This window comes from Thunnus albacares, chromosome 14 (assembly GCF_914725855.1).
Source record: "Thunnus albacares chromosome 14, fThuAlb1.1, whole genome shotgun sequence".
NCBI classification, from domain to species: Eukaryota; Metazoa; Chordata; class Actinopteri; order Scombriformes; family Scombridae; genus Thunnus; species Thunnus albacares.
The window spans coordinates 6,226,379-6,241,746 of NC_058119.1; the positions used below are offsets into that span (position 1 = coordinate 6,226,379).

Genomic DNA, 15,368 nt, shown 5'->3' on the forward strand with positions numbered 1-15,368 from the left:
GAACATGTATGTATGTATTTTATTTATGATCATTTACATATCTCTCGTACATTTCTGTATTGAATAACTGTTTTAAAAGTTTTTTTTTCTATATTTTGTATCTATTGTTATCTATCTATCTATCTATCTATTGTTTTGTATCTATGTTAGTCACGGCTGATCAATGGACTGTATATACGGAAACCAGAACGAAGCTCAGACAAGACATCATAAGCACTGGAGAAGAGCTGTGTGACGTGTTTTAATGTAATAAATGCACCAATTCAAGAAGAACAAAATCTCTCAATTTTTACATACACTGGGATAAAAACTGATCTGTGTCATAGTCAACTTACGCCCCTGAATCTACTGAACTATAAAGTATTATACTCGCCACTGTTGTAAATTTAGGTTTTAGTTCATTGGGGCTCAGTCTAGTGAATTAGATTTAAAGGGATGTCAAACTTAAAGTGATCCTGCTTTAAACGTTAAAATAAACAGAGAAGCATTTAAACTTCAAGTCACATAATTCCAACAGTGAGAAAATTATTATATGTTGTGGAATTTTTAAATTAATTACTAATTAATTAAGTTAGTGCAATACAACAGGATTAAGCTTTAGCTGCAATACATGATAAAGGCATTCTCTAAATTAAAATTAGTGACCATAATTATATAAGCAATAACAGTTCAGTTACACTTCACTCTAGCTGAGACCTTTTATTGTAGGATTTCATCCATTCTTGTCCTGTTACAGCAGGGCTGTCAGCCCTCTCAAACTGTTTATTTCCAAAATCATTTCTCACATTCAGTTTGATAAAGTCTGATGCTGGCACACATTAATGACGCAATGAAAATCATAGTGACTGATGTGGACAGACACTCTACTCTACACACTCAATATATTCAGTGTTATCTGCAAGGCAGAGATCCTGAAGGTACAACATGTCAGCACAATCCTCAGCTGTAACGTTGCTATTTTAATAATACATTAATAATAGGGGGAGTCTCAGAAAGCTACACTCTCCTAGATCATTGAGAGCTATAGTCTCAGTTTATGGAGCCAGACATGTTGATATTTGTATCTCACTTCGGCTGTGTACGGTGAAACAATATTAAAAACATCAAGTGCAAAAATGACTTGTAAAATTACTCAGTGGAGAATGTAAGTAAAGAATCTTTTATGAAATGTTTTCGTCTTCATAGTTTTTCGCATACAGCAATTTTTTCAAATCCAGCTGACATTTATGCCAGTAATTGTTTTGAACTGTGCAATATAAGTGAGAAATTAATTGAGGGTATCCAGCATATTATGTGACAATTAAGTTAGGGAGTCCATAAAGTATACAGTTGAAGGCTGATGGTGTGAGAGTTGTTTTGTGTTGAACATCATCTTCAGTGAGGAGCATTTGATCTGCAGAGAACCAGAGAAAGTAGTAATTATGTTTGAGTATTATATTAAATCATACTCTCTAGTGTATATACAGCTGATTCTATAACCAGCTTAGTGGGATTCAGAATGTGAATTATTCTGCTCGACATTCATTTTTTTCTCTTTGCGGAGAAGCCCAAGCCTCATACACAAGACAGAAAGAGATGTGTGGGTGTGAGGGATGGGGTGAGGTGCTCACACGTAAATACATGGACATGAATATATTTACAGTAAATGGAAATGCAAATGTGAGGCTAAATAAGGTAGAGAGCAGGATATACAGTACTGTACCGTATGATCCTGTACCATTGTGATGTGGTATCTCTGAACTGTGAAAGTCCCCTTTCCTCAAGGTATGAACAGTCTGGCCAGAGGTCTGTCTGACCCTCAAGAGATCTGCAACACATGGTGACACATGCAGACAGTATTACTGTAGCTGCTAATAATGCCCAGAGCCATTATCATTCAACCTTACAAGCAACTAAAATACAATGTAATGTTTAAATGTTTGACAGTAATAGAGATAAATTGTACTGTCAAACATCTGCTGTTTATTTGTGTGTGTAAAACCTACTGTCAAGAACAGTAGCCATATTGCGTGTGTTCTGTTGAAGGCTGCTGTGCCACTGGTTGAGGACAATACAGCTCACGCCATTCAAACTCAACAGCAGAGCAGTCTCCAGGGGTTTCTCCAAGGCAAACTGTCCAGCACTGCAGGAAGAAAATAGCAAGATTTTGTGTGACAAACAGAAGGGAAGCCCTGTTTCTATGAACTACTTCCAACCATAGAGCCAAAATACTACCAAAGACAAATACATCAGTTGTCACTGAGTGAATCCAGTAAACACATTAGAGGACGGGGATGAAGGAATGTGTCTGTGGTAAGAAAAAGGTGGGAAATTTATTTGAAAAACTAATTTACTTAAATCAATAAAGCAATTTTGTTACCTCTTGTGCATGTTAAGGTCTGATTGGCGGAGAACACTTGCATTGTTCTGGACCAGGTCAAAGAGCAGAGCCATGTGACACTCTGAAGAGAGCAAACATCATTATCATTATCAAGAAATGACGACTATTCACTAACAGCTGCATTAAAAGTATATTGTACATGTAAAACTCCTCATAAACACAATACACAACACATTTTGTATACTAGGCGCCTCAGTTGCCACATGTTTGGCTGTTTCTTACAATGCAGAAATGCACTCTGCTTGCAGTTATGAATCCTTCCTAACTCTTCTATATTGAGCATAAACCGCAGCCTTGAGGCAGTCAATCATGTTCTGCCCCAAATAAGAAGAGCTGTTTTCAGCTGTCCTCATGTGTCCAACCAAACACAATCTAAGTTAAGTGACAGAAGGCAAGGCAAGAGAACCAGGATGTAAAAGAAAGACGTGCAGCATGTTATTGAAAAGAATATCAAAGATGCTTTAATTATTAAGATGATGATTCTATTTTTGTTTCAAATATTTTTATTGGAAGCATTTGTGCAAAAATCTTGACGTTTATACAGAATAGAGAACTTGATGAGTATCTAATTTCGTTTCCTTTCATGTACCAACATGTTCTGGAATGACAATAAACTTCCTTGAATCCTTGAATGATTCTATTTTTGCTCTTGTAACAGTATAAAGCCAAAGGCCTGTTTCAAGATCATTTCCCATGAGTCTATGTCTAAGAACTATGGAAGCTCAGCTGGTGTATGAATGCAGAATTGCCATTTTTAAATGTTTGTTAGAATGACAATAGATACCTATTTACACTGGCTGCGTGTCAAATACAGGACTGAATTCAAGGTTCTTTTATTAGTTTTTAAAGCCATACATGGGTTGACACCTCAGTAAATTTCAGAGCTTCTCTGCCCCTACTCTAAATCTAAGCCTCTTATATCCTCACATCAATTACTCTTGACTGTTCCACGATCGAGGCTAGTGGGTGAGGGAGCTCATGCGGTAGCTTTGGAATCTTCTTTCACTTTCGATCAGACAAAAGTCAAGACTTACATGTTTTCAATGGCCTTTGGCTGCTCTTGATGATTTTAGTATTTTTATATTTTTATTTATTTATAAATGTATCTTACACTTTGTATTATGTTTTCTGTTTTACATTTGTGCATATATTTTGATATTGCCTTGTATTTTATCTTTGCCTTTCATTGTCTTCTATTCATGCCGTTAATTACTGATGGCATTTCATTCTCTACTGTTGTGCCTTGCACTATAATTTGTACAGCACTGTAGTCAACTCTGATTGTTTTTAAATGTGCTCTATAAATAAACTTGACCTGAAAGTTGACTTGAGTATTTAACTAAGAGTAGGAACAGAAAACCCCACTATCGAGCTCTCTCTCTTTGCAAAAGTACACTATCGAACAGAGGCAAGGGTGAGGTTTTTGATGAAACAGGCCTACTATAAAAGTGGTAAAATGACACAAATGTTCGAGTTTTCTATATAGTTAATGTCTGACTGGGAGAAATTATTAGCTGATTTTACTATGCAGTTAAAAATGGCCTTCATATGTGGAAATCAAATTTGACAACTAAGTGAACAGAAGAAAACTGACATGGAAAATTAAGCAAACATGCAGGGTACAAGCATAGAAGGGTTTTAGTATATAAAGTGTATAATTTTCTGTATAATTTAGACCTGTGGGTGTGAAAAACTGTGTCTGACACCAGGTGTGTGTCAGCGAGGTCGTCCACCATTTTCTCTATGGCAGCAAGGATGGCCAGTGTCTTGCAGCTATTCTGGCTGACTACCTATACAGTCATGTCTGCGTCTGAAGCGAGACACTGCTGCCCCCCCTCCCCTTTGCTAAGCAACTGCTCGGGGCCAGAGTGGCAGTTCACTCTGATCTGAGTCTCAGACATGCAGTTGTGGTCACAGCAGCTTTAAAGTCATTGAGTTTTGTCCATACAAGAGCCCTGTTAGGAAGAAATGTTGTTACTTAAACAAGATAAAGATGCAGTGATGAACTAACACAATTCCCAGATAAGATATGAGTGCAGATGGTGCGGCATGTTCTGTATGACACCTTTTTTTTCTGCCATCGCCTAATCATATCCTGATGCCCAATTAAGTAGGAATGGTCCCGTGTGTTGTGAAGTAACAGCTGGAATTCAGACCATGGTGTCAGTCACACTATAGTTAGCAGCACTAACGCTAGGCTAGCAGGAGGCACATATGTCTAGCCTGGGGCGATGTGTAAGGCCAACCTGACACTCTGTCAATCACGCTAGAAAGAGTCCACCCATCCTCAGAATACCTTTGTTTGCTAGTGAAGGAGAGTAAAGGAGCCATGTAGGGTAGGACCATAGTTGTTTTGTGAAATGTCTTTGAAGGTGTCAAGAGCTGAAAGGCGATGAGGACACTGAGGAGGGGAAAAGGCATCTCTAATTTTTGTATGGAGTTTGGAGTCCTCTTGTCTCCTGATTGCAGTTAAGGAGTTCTTTAAAGACTAGCCCAAGAAAAAAAAGTCAAGGGATTGGTGTGAGTTTTATCAGAGAGGCTTCTTATCTGAAAATACAGACTCACAGTTCTTAAGTCATTAATCAATGTAGAAGACACTGACACCAGGTCTTAAAATAGTTCAGTTCAACTGCCATTATTTAACTGATGTCACCAGATGTGTTATCTTGTATGACTTTATGACTTTATGAAAGAGAAATAGAAACACTTGGTTTTGATGGAATAAATTGTGTTAGAGCCATTTAAACAAATTGAATGAATTGTACAACAAGCAGTCCACAGAGTCCAGATTGTTAAAGTCATTTTTACAAGGAGCCAAACATTATTGCACTATCAATCAATTTGCAACTGCTTTTCCTGAGCATGATCCACCAATATAATTCCGAATCATTAATCTTCATTAGACTTTTGCAGTTTAATTGTTTTTTACACTCAGTGAAGTTGTGGATCCGATGGTAAAACCTCATTGAAGAGATTAAGCCTACTGCTCCATTTACTGCTTACGTATTACGCAAACAGCTCTGCTCTAAAATTCAGTCATTCATTCATTATTTTGCATCATTTTTCTTCTTAATTTACCATTTAAAATGCTTTAGAGAACTCAAGATGCTGCATGATTTTATAAAATGTGTATTTCTGTGGACATCAGAAGCACAAGACATTTGATGACGGAGACTGCTTCTCAGTCATTTTCATATTTTCTGTTTTTTATTAAGTGCTGTAGTAACATTAATGCTGATTTTCTTCTTGTTAGAAAAGGTCTCCATGTAGCAATAGTGGAAATAAGACAAATACTAACCTACAGGCATGAGAGTTAGAGGCGAAGTCTCAATTTTCTCAGTATATGATAATTTGGTAATGGTACGGTAAATTCAAAAATCACTTTTTTAAAATTGAATTGACACGTTATTTGCAATCATCCAAAAACAGACAGCTAAGGTGACATGCAATGTTTTAATCCTCTCTCCCACTTTAACAAAACAACATACATTAATTCATATAAGATGCTCTCAGGTCCCATTACATAAATATGTCACAGGGAAAATGTAATGTGTGTGTGTGTGCGTGTGTGTTTGCTGTACCAGACAGATTGAGGGCTGCTAGTTTGGCAGGTGGAATGTTTGCCATGAAGCGCTCTGTCCCCAGGTAAATGAAGCCACCGCATCTGTACAGAAGCTGCTCTATCTCAGACAGACTTGACATATATGGAGTGGAGTAGAAGTGATTAGGTGCATTGCAATATAACAAATACAGTAGGTGCTCAGTATGCTCAGTGCAAAAGTCAAAAGAAGATGCTGCATTGATTTGCTCTACTTAAAGCTTCTAACCTGGGTGTTTGTTTGCTGCCCATGATGCCCTCCCACAGATGGGTACAATGCTGGCTGTGGGTTTCCAAAATCTCCTTCATCCTCTTGCACAGACTGGTCCCTTCTGTGCCACATACAGACATCAACATGCAAATATTATCAGACCTTCTACTTGCATAAGGTGTGACACTAAATGGCAGTTGCATTTGGATTCATATAAGGCCACAGAAAAGGACCTATACTGTAGAGTGATCTGTACGCTTAATTCCAGTACACACCACTCATACAATCACTAAAATAAAAGCAGCCAGAGCTACATTGTAATTATTTATAAGCACCAAGCATTTTTATCTGCCACAATGAAGTGCATTTCCACACTTATTTAAGAGGCGATAACACCAATAAACTTTTTATTAACTGTGTAAGTATGTGATGTAAATTCTCTGAATCAACTTCAGTGGATCTATTACATTTACTTACCAAAGTTGCCTTCATTGTAAGGGTCAACAATATCTTTTGGAGGCATGTTAAGAATCATCATCGAAGAGTGCAACGACATTCCCAGAGCACAAATGAAATTTGGTTTAAGATACCAAAGCCGGATTAAGATACAGCATTAGCCTACACATTAAAATGATATTTAGAATAATATTTAACAAAATTTAATTTTAAAAGGACATTCTTAAAAAAAGATACATTTGAAGTTACGTGTGTCCACTGGAAAGGTGTTAGGAGGCAAGACACGATTGGCAGGTATCTGTATTTCAATCAAACCAAGCGCAGTTACAAACATGTTGCGTATACAGTATATTCACAGTATAGTCACACACATGTATTTGGCACATGCACATCTGCAAATACCATTTGCAACACAGGATACAAGAGTGGATCTTAAGACAGAGAAGACAGAGTGAAACAGGAAATGGGAGCAAAAAGAAGGGGGTTGGTGGAAAAAGCAGAAGTGGTGCATGACAGAGGATAAATGCTACAGATGCTAGAAATAGGATCTTTATGAAAACACATTATGTAATTGATTGAAAAACCATACTTGAAAGAGAGGCAGGAGGGACTTAAATAATTGCCAGTGCTGACAGCAGGTAAAAGTAATATTGCTGTCTGTATCTGGTGGGTCCAGATTAATTTACTGAACTCACCACTTTGATGGCTTGGCTTTGATCTCCCTTCCCCTTGGTTCCTTTGCCACCTTTGGTCTCCTTTTTGTTGTCACTTTCAACTGTCACAAACAGGAAGCAGAATTAATATATACACTTGTCTGTTGGGTAGATTACACAGCATTAGGACCAGGAAAAAAAAAACAACTTTCTCAGTATCTGCAAAGTCAATGACATTTATTGGTGACTGAGGAACTGTTCTATAAGTTTCCTTGTGGCTGCACCATCTACTACCCTCTGCAAATGACAGCACTGACTACTGATTAAGTATTGATTACCAATTTAATTACCTCATTCATTTGATTCAAATCTACCCTTCTTTTCAAATAAACAAAACAAATAATGGGTTTAGTCAACACCAAGTTGCAGTCACAGAGGAGTAGTAATCCTCAAGTTCTTCAGTTTTGATTCTTTTGAAGGAGTGGCAATGTCCGTCAATCCATCTGTTGATGCAACACTTTGGTCCAAAATGCAGTCTTCCCATACCCACTCATTGCACATCTTCTACTGCAGGCTTAAGACCCACCTGTTAAAGCTACACTTCCACAACCCATGCTAACACTTAGCATGTACGTTTAATTTGTACTGTAGGACTCTGACATCCTCAAGTTTGAATGCACTTAATTTAAGTCACCTTGGACAAAGGAATCTGCTAAGTGAGTATAATGTAACTATTAAATAGTTTGAAATAAAGCTGACATTCAAGGCTTCCAGAAGATGAATCATAACAACATTGCTGATCACTTAAGTTTTTATCTTGCACCACCAGCAGGTCCAAATTTCGACACTTATTTCATGAAGAGATACTTGACTGAATTCCTACAGTTGAAACGTTGAAATTCATGGTATACAGAAGATGAATACCTGTCTCTAAAACCATGCTTTGGCTTAAAGGTGCACTGTGTAGAATTTAGTGGCATCTACCAGAACGGACTTCGCAGAAATGGAATGTAATATTCACAAGTATGTTTTAATTTGTGTATAATCACCTGAAACTAAGAATTGTTGTGTTTTTGTTACCTCAGAGTGAACCCTTTATATCTACATAGGGAGCAGGTCCTCTTCACAGAGCCCGCCATTTTGCACCGCCATGTTTCTACAGTAGCCCAGAATGGACAAAAACCAAACACTGGCTCCAGCGAGGGCCTTTCACAGGTTCTCCTACATGTTTGGAAGTGGAGGGTGAGGGGAAGGGTATTCAGTTGGTTGCAATCTGCAATCTCACCGCTAGATGCCACTAAATCCTACACACTGGTCCTTTAAGCTAACTGTATTGTACAATAACATACCTCAAAATCATGAAGGCAAAAATACCATCATGTTTGATGAACCTATCCAGTCTCCTCAAAGAATGCATCTATTGGAAAATGCAGTAATGCTGCCACTAGTACCAACCTCTAACGCAGAGCTCAAGCCAAACTGTCAACCTTATTTTTGTCACTAAAAGATAAACGCATTTGACTTCATCTAAAGGAGTAAAAGAATTACTAATTTGCTGTCTGTCATCCCAGATGTTCAGTGGCGATGGGTCATTTGGGGCAGAAAAAAGTGGTTTCAGTGGCACTGACTAATTAAGAAATGAATTATTTATTACTTCATATTAATGAATGGCATAAAATACTCAGTTGCTGCTTTGATTTATTATTATTATAAAATTTGAGGTCAGTGGCTTGATACAATAGTTTTAAAAGGGTTAGCCCACTCTGGCAACATCAAATGCTTTCAGTGTCAGAAAACAACAATATGCATGCCCAAAGCCTTTGGCAATAAGCAGGTGGCATAAACTTGATGCCAAGTGGGCTGATTGCTTATTGCCTCGCTGCTATTTGGCTATTTTTGCTTAGTAAATTGTCTTATTCGCTTGTAGTGAGCAGTTAGCATAAGTTGTATTTCTCCTGGAATGCAACTGCCATTGTGAACAAAGTGGATTATCTTCTAGAACACAAATGTGAAACTCTGCCTTTTGATGAAAAGCATGAGATTAAACGCCTCAGCGCTCACCAGTCGCGGGACATTGTGATAAACCAAACTGCAGGCAAAAATAATCACAGATTTAATGTGGGGTGGTTCTCCAGGAAGAACTGGCTAACTGCTAGCTTGTCCAAGATGGTGCTTTTATTGCTGTCTGTGTGTGTTATTTGGAGGGGATGGCATCTGGTCAAGTGTCAAATGTAGCTAACGCTAACCAAATTGCCAGTGCATGCAAACAGCAGCTACAGGATTTTAACTCAAGTTGAGTCACTCAAAAGTTTGCCCAGAGGAGGAACCGCTGTAACTCCTTTCTCTTCAAGTGAGTTTTGAATTGGTGAATGAAAGTCTATCTTGCTGTTAAAGCGTGGTATGCATTTTTAATGTAATTCCATCAGGTAATTTTTCTAATGGTTGTGGTTGGATTTTATGGCTTGACTGGATTTTTAAAGGCTTGGTGCAAAACTCACTGCCGCTGAACTGTTTAATCCTGTGACTAGTGAGATACTTATTTGCCTTTACTTATGCCGGTGTCTACCCCTGTTCCCCCTCTTACTCCAGTCACCTTCTGCTCTTCTTCCTGCATTTACTTAAAACAGGCGTTCCTGGCAAATGCCACCCCCCTCCTCTTCCTATTGCTATTCTACAGCCCACAAACAGCTTTGCTTTGTCACATTGTCATATTTTATCTAGTCCTGTAGTGTACTGTAGTTATCGTACGGAGCCCCCCTGGGGTCATATGGTCGAAAAAAAACCTTGAAACTTGATGTGTAAATCTGCTCAAATAGATTTCTAAACTGTGCCCTTAGATTCTCAATCTGTGCGCATGGATTACATGGCCTCTTCTGTTCTTCATTGAATGGACCTGACTTGCATGGACTACAGTGACCACATCCACCCAGTAAATTCAATTTTATCTAGATTTAACGGCAGATTTAACGATGGTAAAATGGGTTAAATTGATTTAGCTTCGTGTTTGTATGTTTTGACACATAAAAGCTGTGAAATCAATTTAACTGATTTTACCATCGTTAAATCTGCCGTTAAATCTAGATAAAATTGAATTTACTGGGTGGGTGTGGTCACCGCAGTCGATGTAAGTCAGGTCCATTCAATGAAGAACAGAAGAGGGCATGTAATCCATGCACACAGATTGTGAATCTGAGGGCACGGTTTAGAAATCTATGCACACGGATTTATACATCAAGTTTTTGTTTCTATCATGTGACCCAAAGGGGGCTCCGTATTATCCTGTTGAAGAGTCAAAATATCATTCCAGGAGGGATATGAAGCATTATGTCAAATTGTAAAATCATGCAATTTTCTGGTCATGCCTCTGTCCAAAGTAGTAGTAGTAGTTGTTGTTTTTTTCCACTTAAAAATGCCACTGCAGATGTTCAGCCAGTTTATAGCTGTTTTAGGGACAGTGCATGCTGAGTTGTTGAGTCTGCCACATTGAGCCACTGTACTGCAGTGTGCTTAGAATCATCTTGAAAAAAATCTCACAGCCTCAGTCATGTACTTCTAAGTGTCGTCAGTGTCAAGTGGTCGCCAAATTGAGAAATGGCCAAAATCTACTTGTAGGAGATTCAATTAATGTGTCTTTAAAGTGTTTTTCAAGAAGAATTGCTCAATTTTTCATAATTCTCTTGATATTATTAATAAAATAATATAATAAAAGTGCACTTAGTTTGACACTACATCTTGGTGCAACTCCACTACCCCTACACTTACATCTATTGTGATTTGCATGCATTTAAATAATTAACATGGCATTAGCGTGGTCAATACTGTTTGAGTGTAGTTGGATTCACTCAAAAATTCTAAGACACAGTAAAAATTTGCGTGAGTAAGAACAGACATTCATACAAGACAAACATTTCCCACCTGAAGGCAGTCTTTTTATAGTTAGTGCTAATTTGTCCTGTGCATACTTCATCCAAAGCACTGCACGGAATAACAAATAGCCCTTTCAAAAGAGGTTTCAGGCACTATATCTTCTTGACATAATAGTAAACTGCAGATGTCAAAAATATGGTAATCATGGTCCAGCATGATTCCACTTTTTTTTCAGTTTCATAACCCATGAATTTGATCCAGGCATGGAGAGATGTATCATGCATGTTGTTGTAGTTTCCTGTACACTGCATATGCAAGTGTCAAGTCTCACACACATACACACTAGTTTAACAGTAACCTTTGTACATTCATTCAAGTTATGCAAATGATTCAACCTTTAAAAAGGCAGAGATGTCTCCAGCATCAAATTCAGTGCTCTTTCTCCTTCCTTTCCAAAATATGAATGTGCATAATTCCCCCAAGGATTGATGAATTATTGCCAAAAAACAACTAGATTTTTTTTCTTGGGACCTTACAATCACAGACCTCCAAAATAAAACCCTGAGAGACTGGAGAATGACACAATGTGATGGATATTATCAATTAAATTAAATTTTTTCGTTATCCGTTTTTACTCTCTGTGTGCCTGTCATTTGGGATGCACATGAGAGTGTGCTGCATGTCTGTGTCAGGCAAAAAAAAGTGATAACTACTATTCCTTTATGATTCTTTTTTGTGCTACATGTCAGCCCAGAACTTATTTCACCAGATCATAACCTGGGAACAAAGACTACACTGTGTTACTTTTAAACTACTGAGAGCAATTTAAAGGGTTAAGGAGGCAAAAGATTGAAAACATCAGTCATTATTGGGTCCAAGAAGGACTGCTCATTAACTACAATTAAAGTTTGCTTTCAGTCTATCAGTCCTTCCCACCAGGTTCTGGACTCAGTAAGGGGGTGTTGTTTTGCTTTTCAGCTGTACCCACACTTCATGTTTTAGGCTGACAGCTTTAACAAGGTGTGGTAATTTCAACTTCAAGCATGATTTGCTCAGTCACCAGTCTTTGCCAGCACCTACATACAAAACCCCTGGATAATCAGACCTGCAGTCCTGATTCTAAATTGTTCTAGCAGGCACAGCAAAATGGCCACAGTTAATGGACATCCACTTTAGCAAAGCAGGCCATAGTGTTCACGGATGTCCGCATGAACTTCTGCATGCCAACAGGATGTGAAATGACCTTTCTGTCCTGAACAAATTCCATTTCTATGGATGGCTGCCTGCAGCCTAAATCAAAACGTCAAAACGCTTTCGCAAGTGTAAGCTATTAGTTACTAGAATATGATGAGGAATCCTTGAGGCAATCATCCAGTCATACAACAAAACCTCACTGTTTTTGTTAACAGTTTTATAGATAAGACAGTTATACCACACAAACCTGATGCTTCTTACAGTTTCTGTGACTCTGGGGTAAGCCACATTCAAGTTTCAGTTCGGGTCCTCTGGTCTTCTGTCGTAAGCCATAGCTTGTTGTGTATTTACTGTTCTTAACCTGTCACTGTGTGTATCTATGCTACAGTATGTACCATGCATACAGTAGAAACCTACTTTTGAAGAAACTTGTTAGAATTGTACTTAATTTGGCAGCATTGCAGCGATACCAACAAAATAAGAATGAGCAAGTTTGTGATAAAACTGTGTTAAACTGTGTCTTAAATGAATGATTAAAGGATCTGTTGGAAAACATCTGACATACTTGCACCTCATCATTAGATAAATAAGTTCCTCTCACTAAATCATGCAGACAGATCATTTTTAATCTTCAACACAGAAAACAAACGATTTCTTAGTGAAAAGAATTTAGGGGAAATGAATGATGATAGGTCTTGATTAAACACTCTTTAAGCAATTAAAAAACTATTAGTAATGCGAGAATTTCAACAGGGTGCCTGTTTAATTAGCTAATAAAAACTGGTTGAATGAACACTGAGCAGGAATTCTCCTGATGGGTTTTAAACCTGCCTGAAATGATGTGGTCACCATCCAGTCAAGTCAGTTGCACTTCCATATTCTCACAGGTTTCTAATAATTCATGCGTTATATCAAGTACTGCATTAGTCATGCCTTTTGTTTACACTAATTGAAGTACAGAGTACTTGGATATGAATTGTCAAAGCCATATTTAACAGACAGTCCAAACATCATTAATGGTACTGTATCGCTGCAAGCAATCAGGGCTCACAAATGCCTCATTTGCAAGCTTGTTGTTTGGACAGCTGTAAAAATATGTTTAACTCAAATGTTAAAATCTTATCTCTGTTATTATGTATCTTCTATATTTAGCTGACATTCATTTTTCCTAAGCACAGGTATGTTACTCAGTATCTATAAATAAAACAATGGAACCATACAATTATAAAGCTTTGAATCTACTACACTAGCTGCTCTTTTACATCAGCTGGCTGTTGATCGTTAAGATGCAGGTTTGTGGGGATGCTTGCTTTGGTACCTTTCTCTGGCTCTTCTCTGTGCAGGCGACTATGAAGAAGCTGGAGAGAGAAGTCTCGGGACACAGAGCCCAGGCTTTCCTCCTGCAGGAAAGATAAAGCTTCCAGTGGCAACTCCATCAGCTTTCTGTCTGCCAGCAACACCACAAACTCCCGTGGTTCCACTGGTACTTTAACTGTGTACACACACACACACACACAAACCCACAAAACACTTTCATACAGATGTTGTATATAAAGATGTGTAACAACCTCTAAGGAACTACTGCTCCACAATTTCTTACTGGTACAGGGTGATTGTTCCAGCAATTTTGAATTCTTTTACATATGTTTAAATACAGTTTAGTGTCACTTTAATCCTGACTGTGCCTTGTAAAAATACTGAGTTATCATGTTGTGTGTGTAAATCAACGTGTATCACATTAAATCACATGTACAGCAATGACTTTGGCCTGAGGGGGATGAGCTGTGGCCTGCCTGAATGGAAACCTGCTGATGGGCTGCCAATGAACAACTAGGACATGCAGCAGATGCTGGAAAAAAGATGACTCATATGATACATTGTACATACAGATAATTACAAGGCCCTGGGGTGTCAAAGACACACACAAGCCCACACCCAACATACAGTACCTTTACCTGAGCTGCCTTTCTCTTCTTTATCTTTGGTTTTGGCCATCTCAGGGACTGGTACTGATGCAGCCTGGGGCCTGACAGGAGGAGATAAGGACAGGTGAGGATCAGTAGGGCTGCATAACCTTATGTCTAACAAGCCAAGACATGAACCAGATAGTGTAAGATGTGACAAGTTGCAAGAAATATAGACATGCAGCACAAGCTTTATGTAAGCTTGCTGCATGCATTTGTGAATGAACAGACCTGACCAATTAAGATTATCAGACAGACCAGTCTCACTTTGCTTTAAAAACACACTTGAACAAACTTTTCTCACAGAGGACATTTGTACCTGCCATGACATTAAAACCACAAGTCTAACTGATAACATTAATAAATGCTCTGCTTCATTTAATCCTAGCACTGGAACACATGTGTGTGATAAGTCAAAATGAGTACTGTGACAAAGATCTATTGTAAACACACTTTTAAGCAAAATCAACAGTATACAGTATGCACACATATAGTACACTCATAGATAAAATGTATATAATTCAAATCATACACTCCACTATCATTCAACAACTCCTTTGATAACTTGCAGAGGAACTCTAGACATTAAAAATCTTCACTTCAAAGTCACAAAGTTCCCTTCCTCAGGCTCAGGAAATGAAATGAAATTTGTCAAGCCTTTGTAGTGGACAAAAAGGGGAATCTGATGACATATACAGTACCTTAAGCAAGAGAAGTCGAACTGCCTGAGAAGGGGATTCAAATAATCTTCCATATCTTGTACAATTTTTCTGAAGCGAGGTGCTAACTTGTTCTCTGCAGCAGTTTTCTGTATAGGGGATCATGAAAGAAATCAATGAGAGTTTCAAGAGCTGTGATGCAGTATTTATTGTTACAGGCTATTGATAACCTTCACACACACTTTTATTGTAGCTACACAATGCTTGGATGTCAGCTGTCCCATGTCTCCCCAGTAAGCAAGAGGAGACATGAGAGGATAATAATTGCAGTGGCGTGAGTTTATTTATGATGCTTGCAGTGGATAATTTTAATGGAGTAAAAGCAC

General features: G+C 38.2%; 1 protein-coding gene across 4 annotated transcripts in view; it reads right to left on the reverse strand.

Moving 5' to 3' along the window:
- Nucleotides 1-684: 684 nt before the first annotated feature.
- The window catches only part of LOC122996977 (cilia- and flagella-associated protein 46), a 57,641-nt gene continuing 42,957 nt past the window's right edge, over nucleotides 685-15,368 (reverse strand). For 2 of the 4 annotated variants that reach the window (XM_044372830.1, XM_044372826.1), the window contains exons 48-59: nucleotides 15,025-15,131; nucleotides 14,309-14,385; nucleotides 13,678-13,851; nucleotides 7,341-7,420; nucleotides 6,883-6,943; nucleotides 6,667-6,699; nucleotides 6,208-6,310; nucleotides 5,962-6,074; nucleotides 2,360-2,441; nucleotides 1,986-2,122; nucleotides 1,703-1,807; nucleotides 685-1,393 (exon numbers count right to left, since the gene is read on the reverse strand). In XM_044372830.1, coding sequence (XP_044228765.1) covers nucleotides 1,290-1,393; nucleotides 1,703-1,807; nucleotides 1,986-2,122; nucleotides 2,360-2,441; nucleotides 5,962-6,074; nucleotides 6,208-6,310; nucleotides 6,667-6,699; nucleotides 6,883-6,943; nucleotides 7,341-7,420; nucleotides 13,678-13,851; nucleotides 14,309-14,385; nucleotides 15,025-15,131 — 1,176 coding nt within the window. In that variant the 3' untranslated portion in view covers nucleotides 685-1,289. The remainder of the gene's footprint in view (nucleotides 1,394-1,702; nucleotides 1,808-1,985; nucleotides 2,123-2,359; nucleotides 2,442-5,961; nucleotides 6,075-6,207; nucleotides 6,311-6,666; nucleotides 6,700-6,882; nucleotides 6,944-7,340; nucleotides 7,421-13,677; nucleotides 13,852-14,308; nucleotides 14,386-15,024; nucleotides 15,132-15,368) is intronic. The other 2 variants (XM_044372827.1, XM_044372829.1) reach the window with 2 other exon arrangements.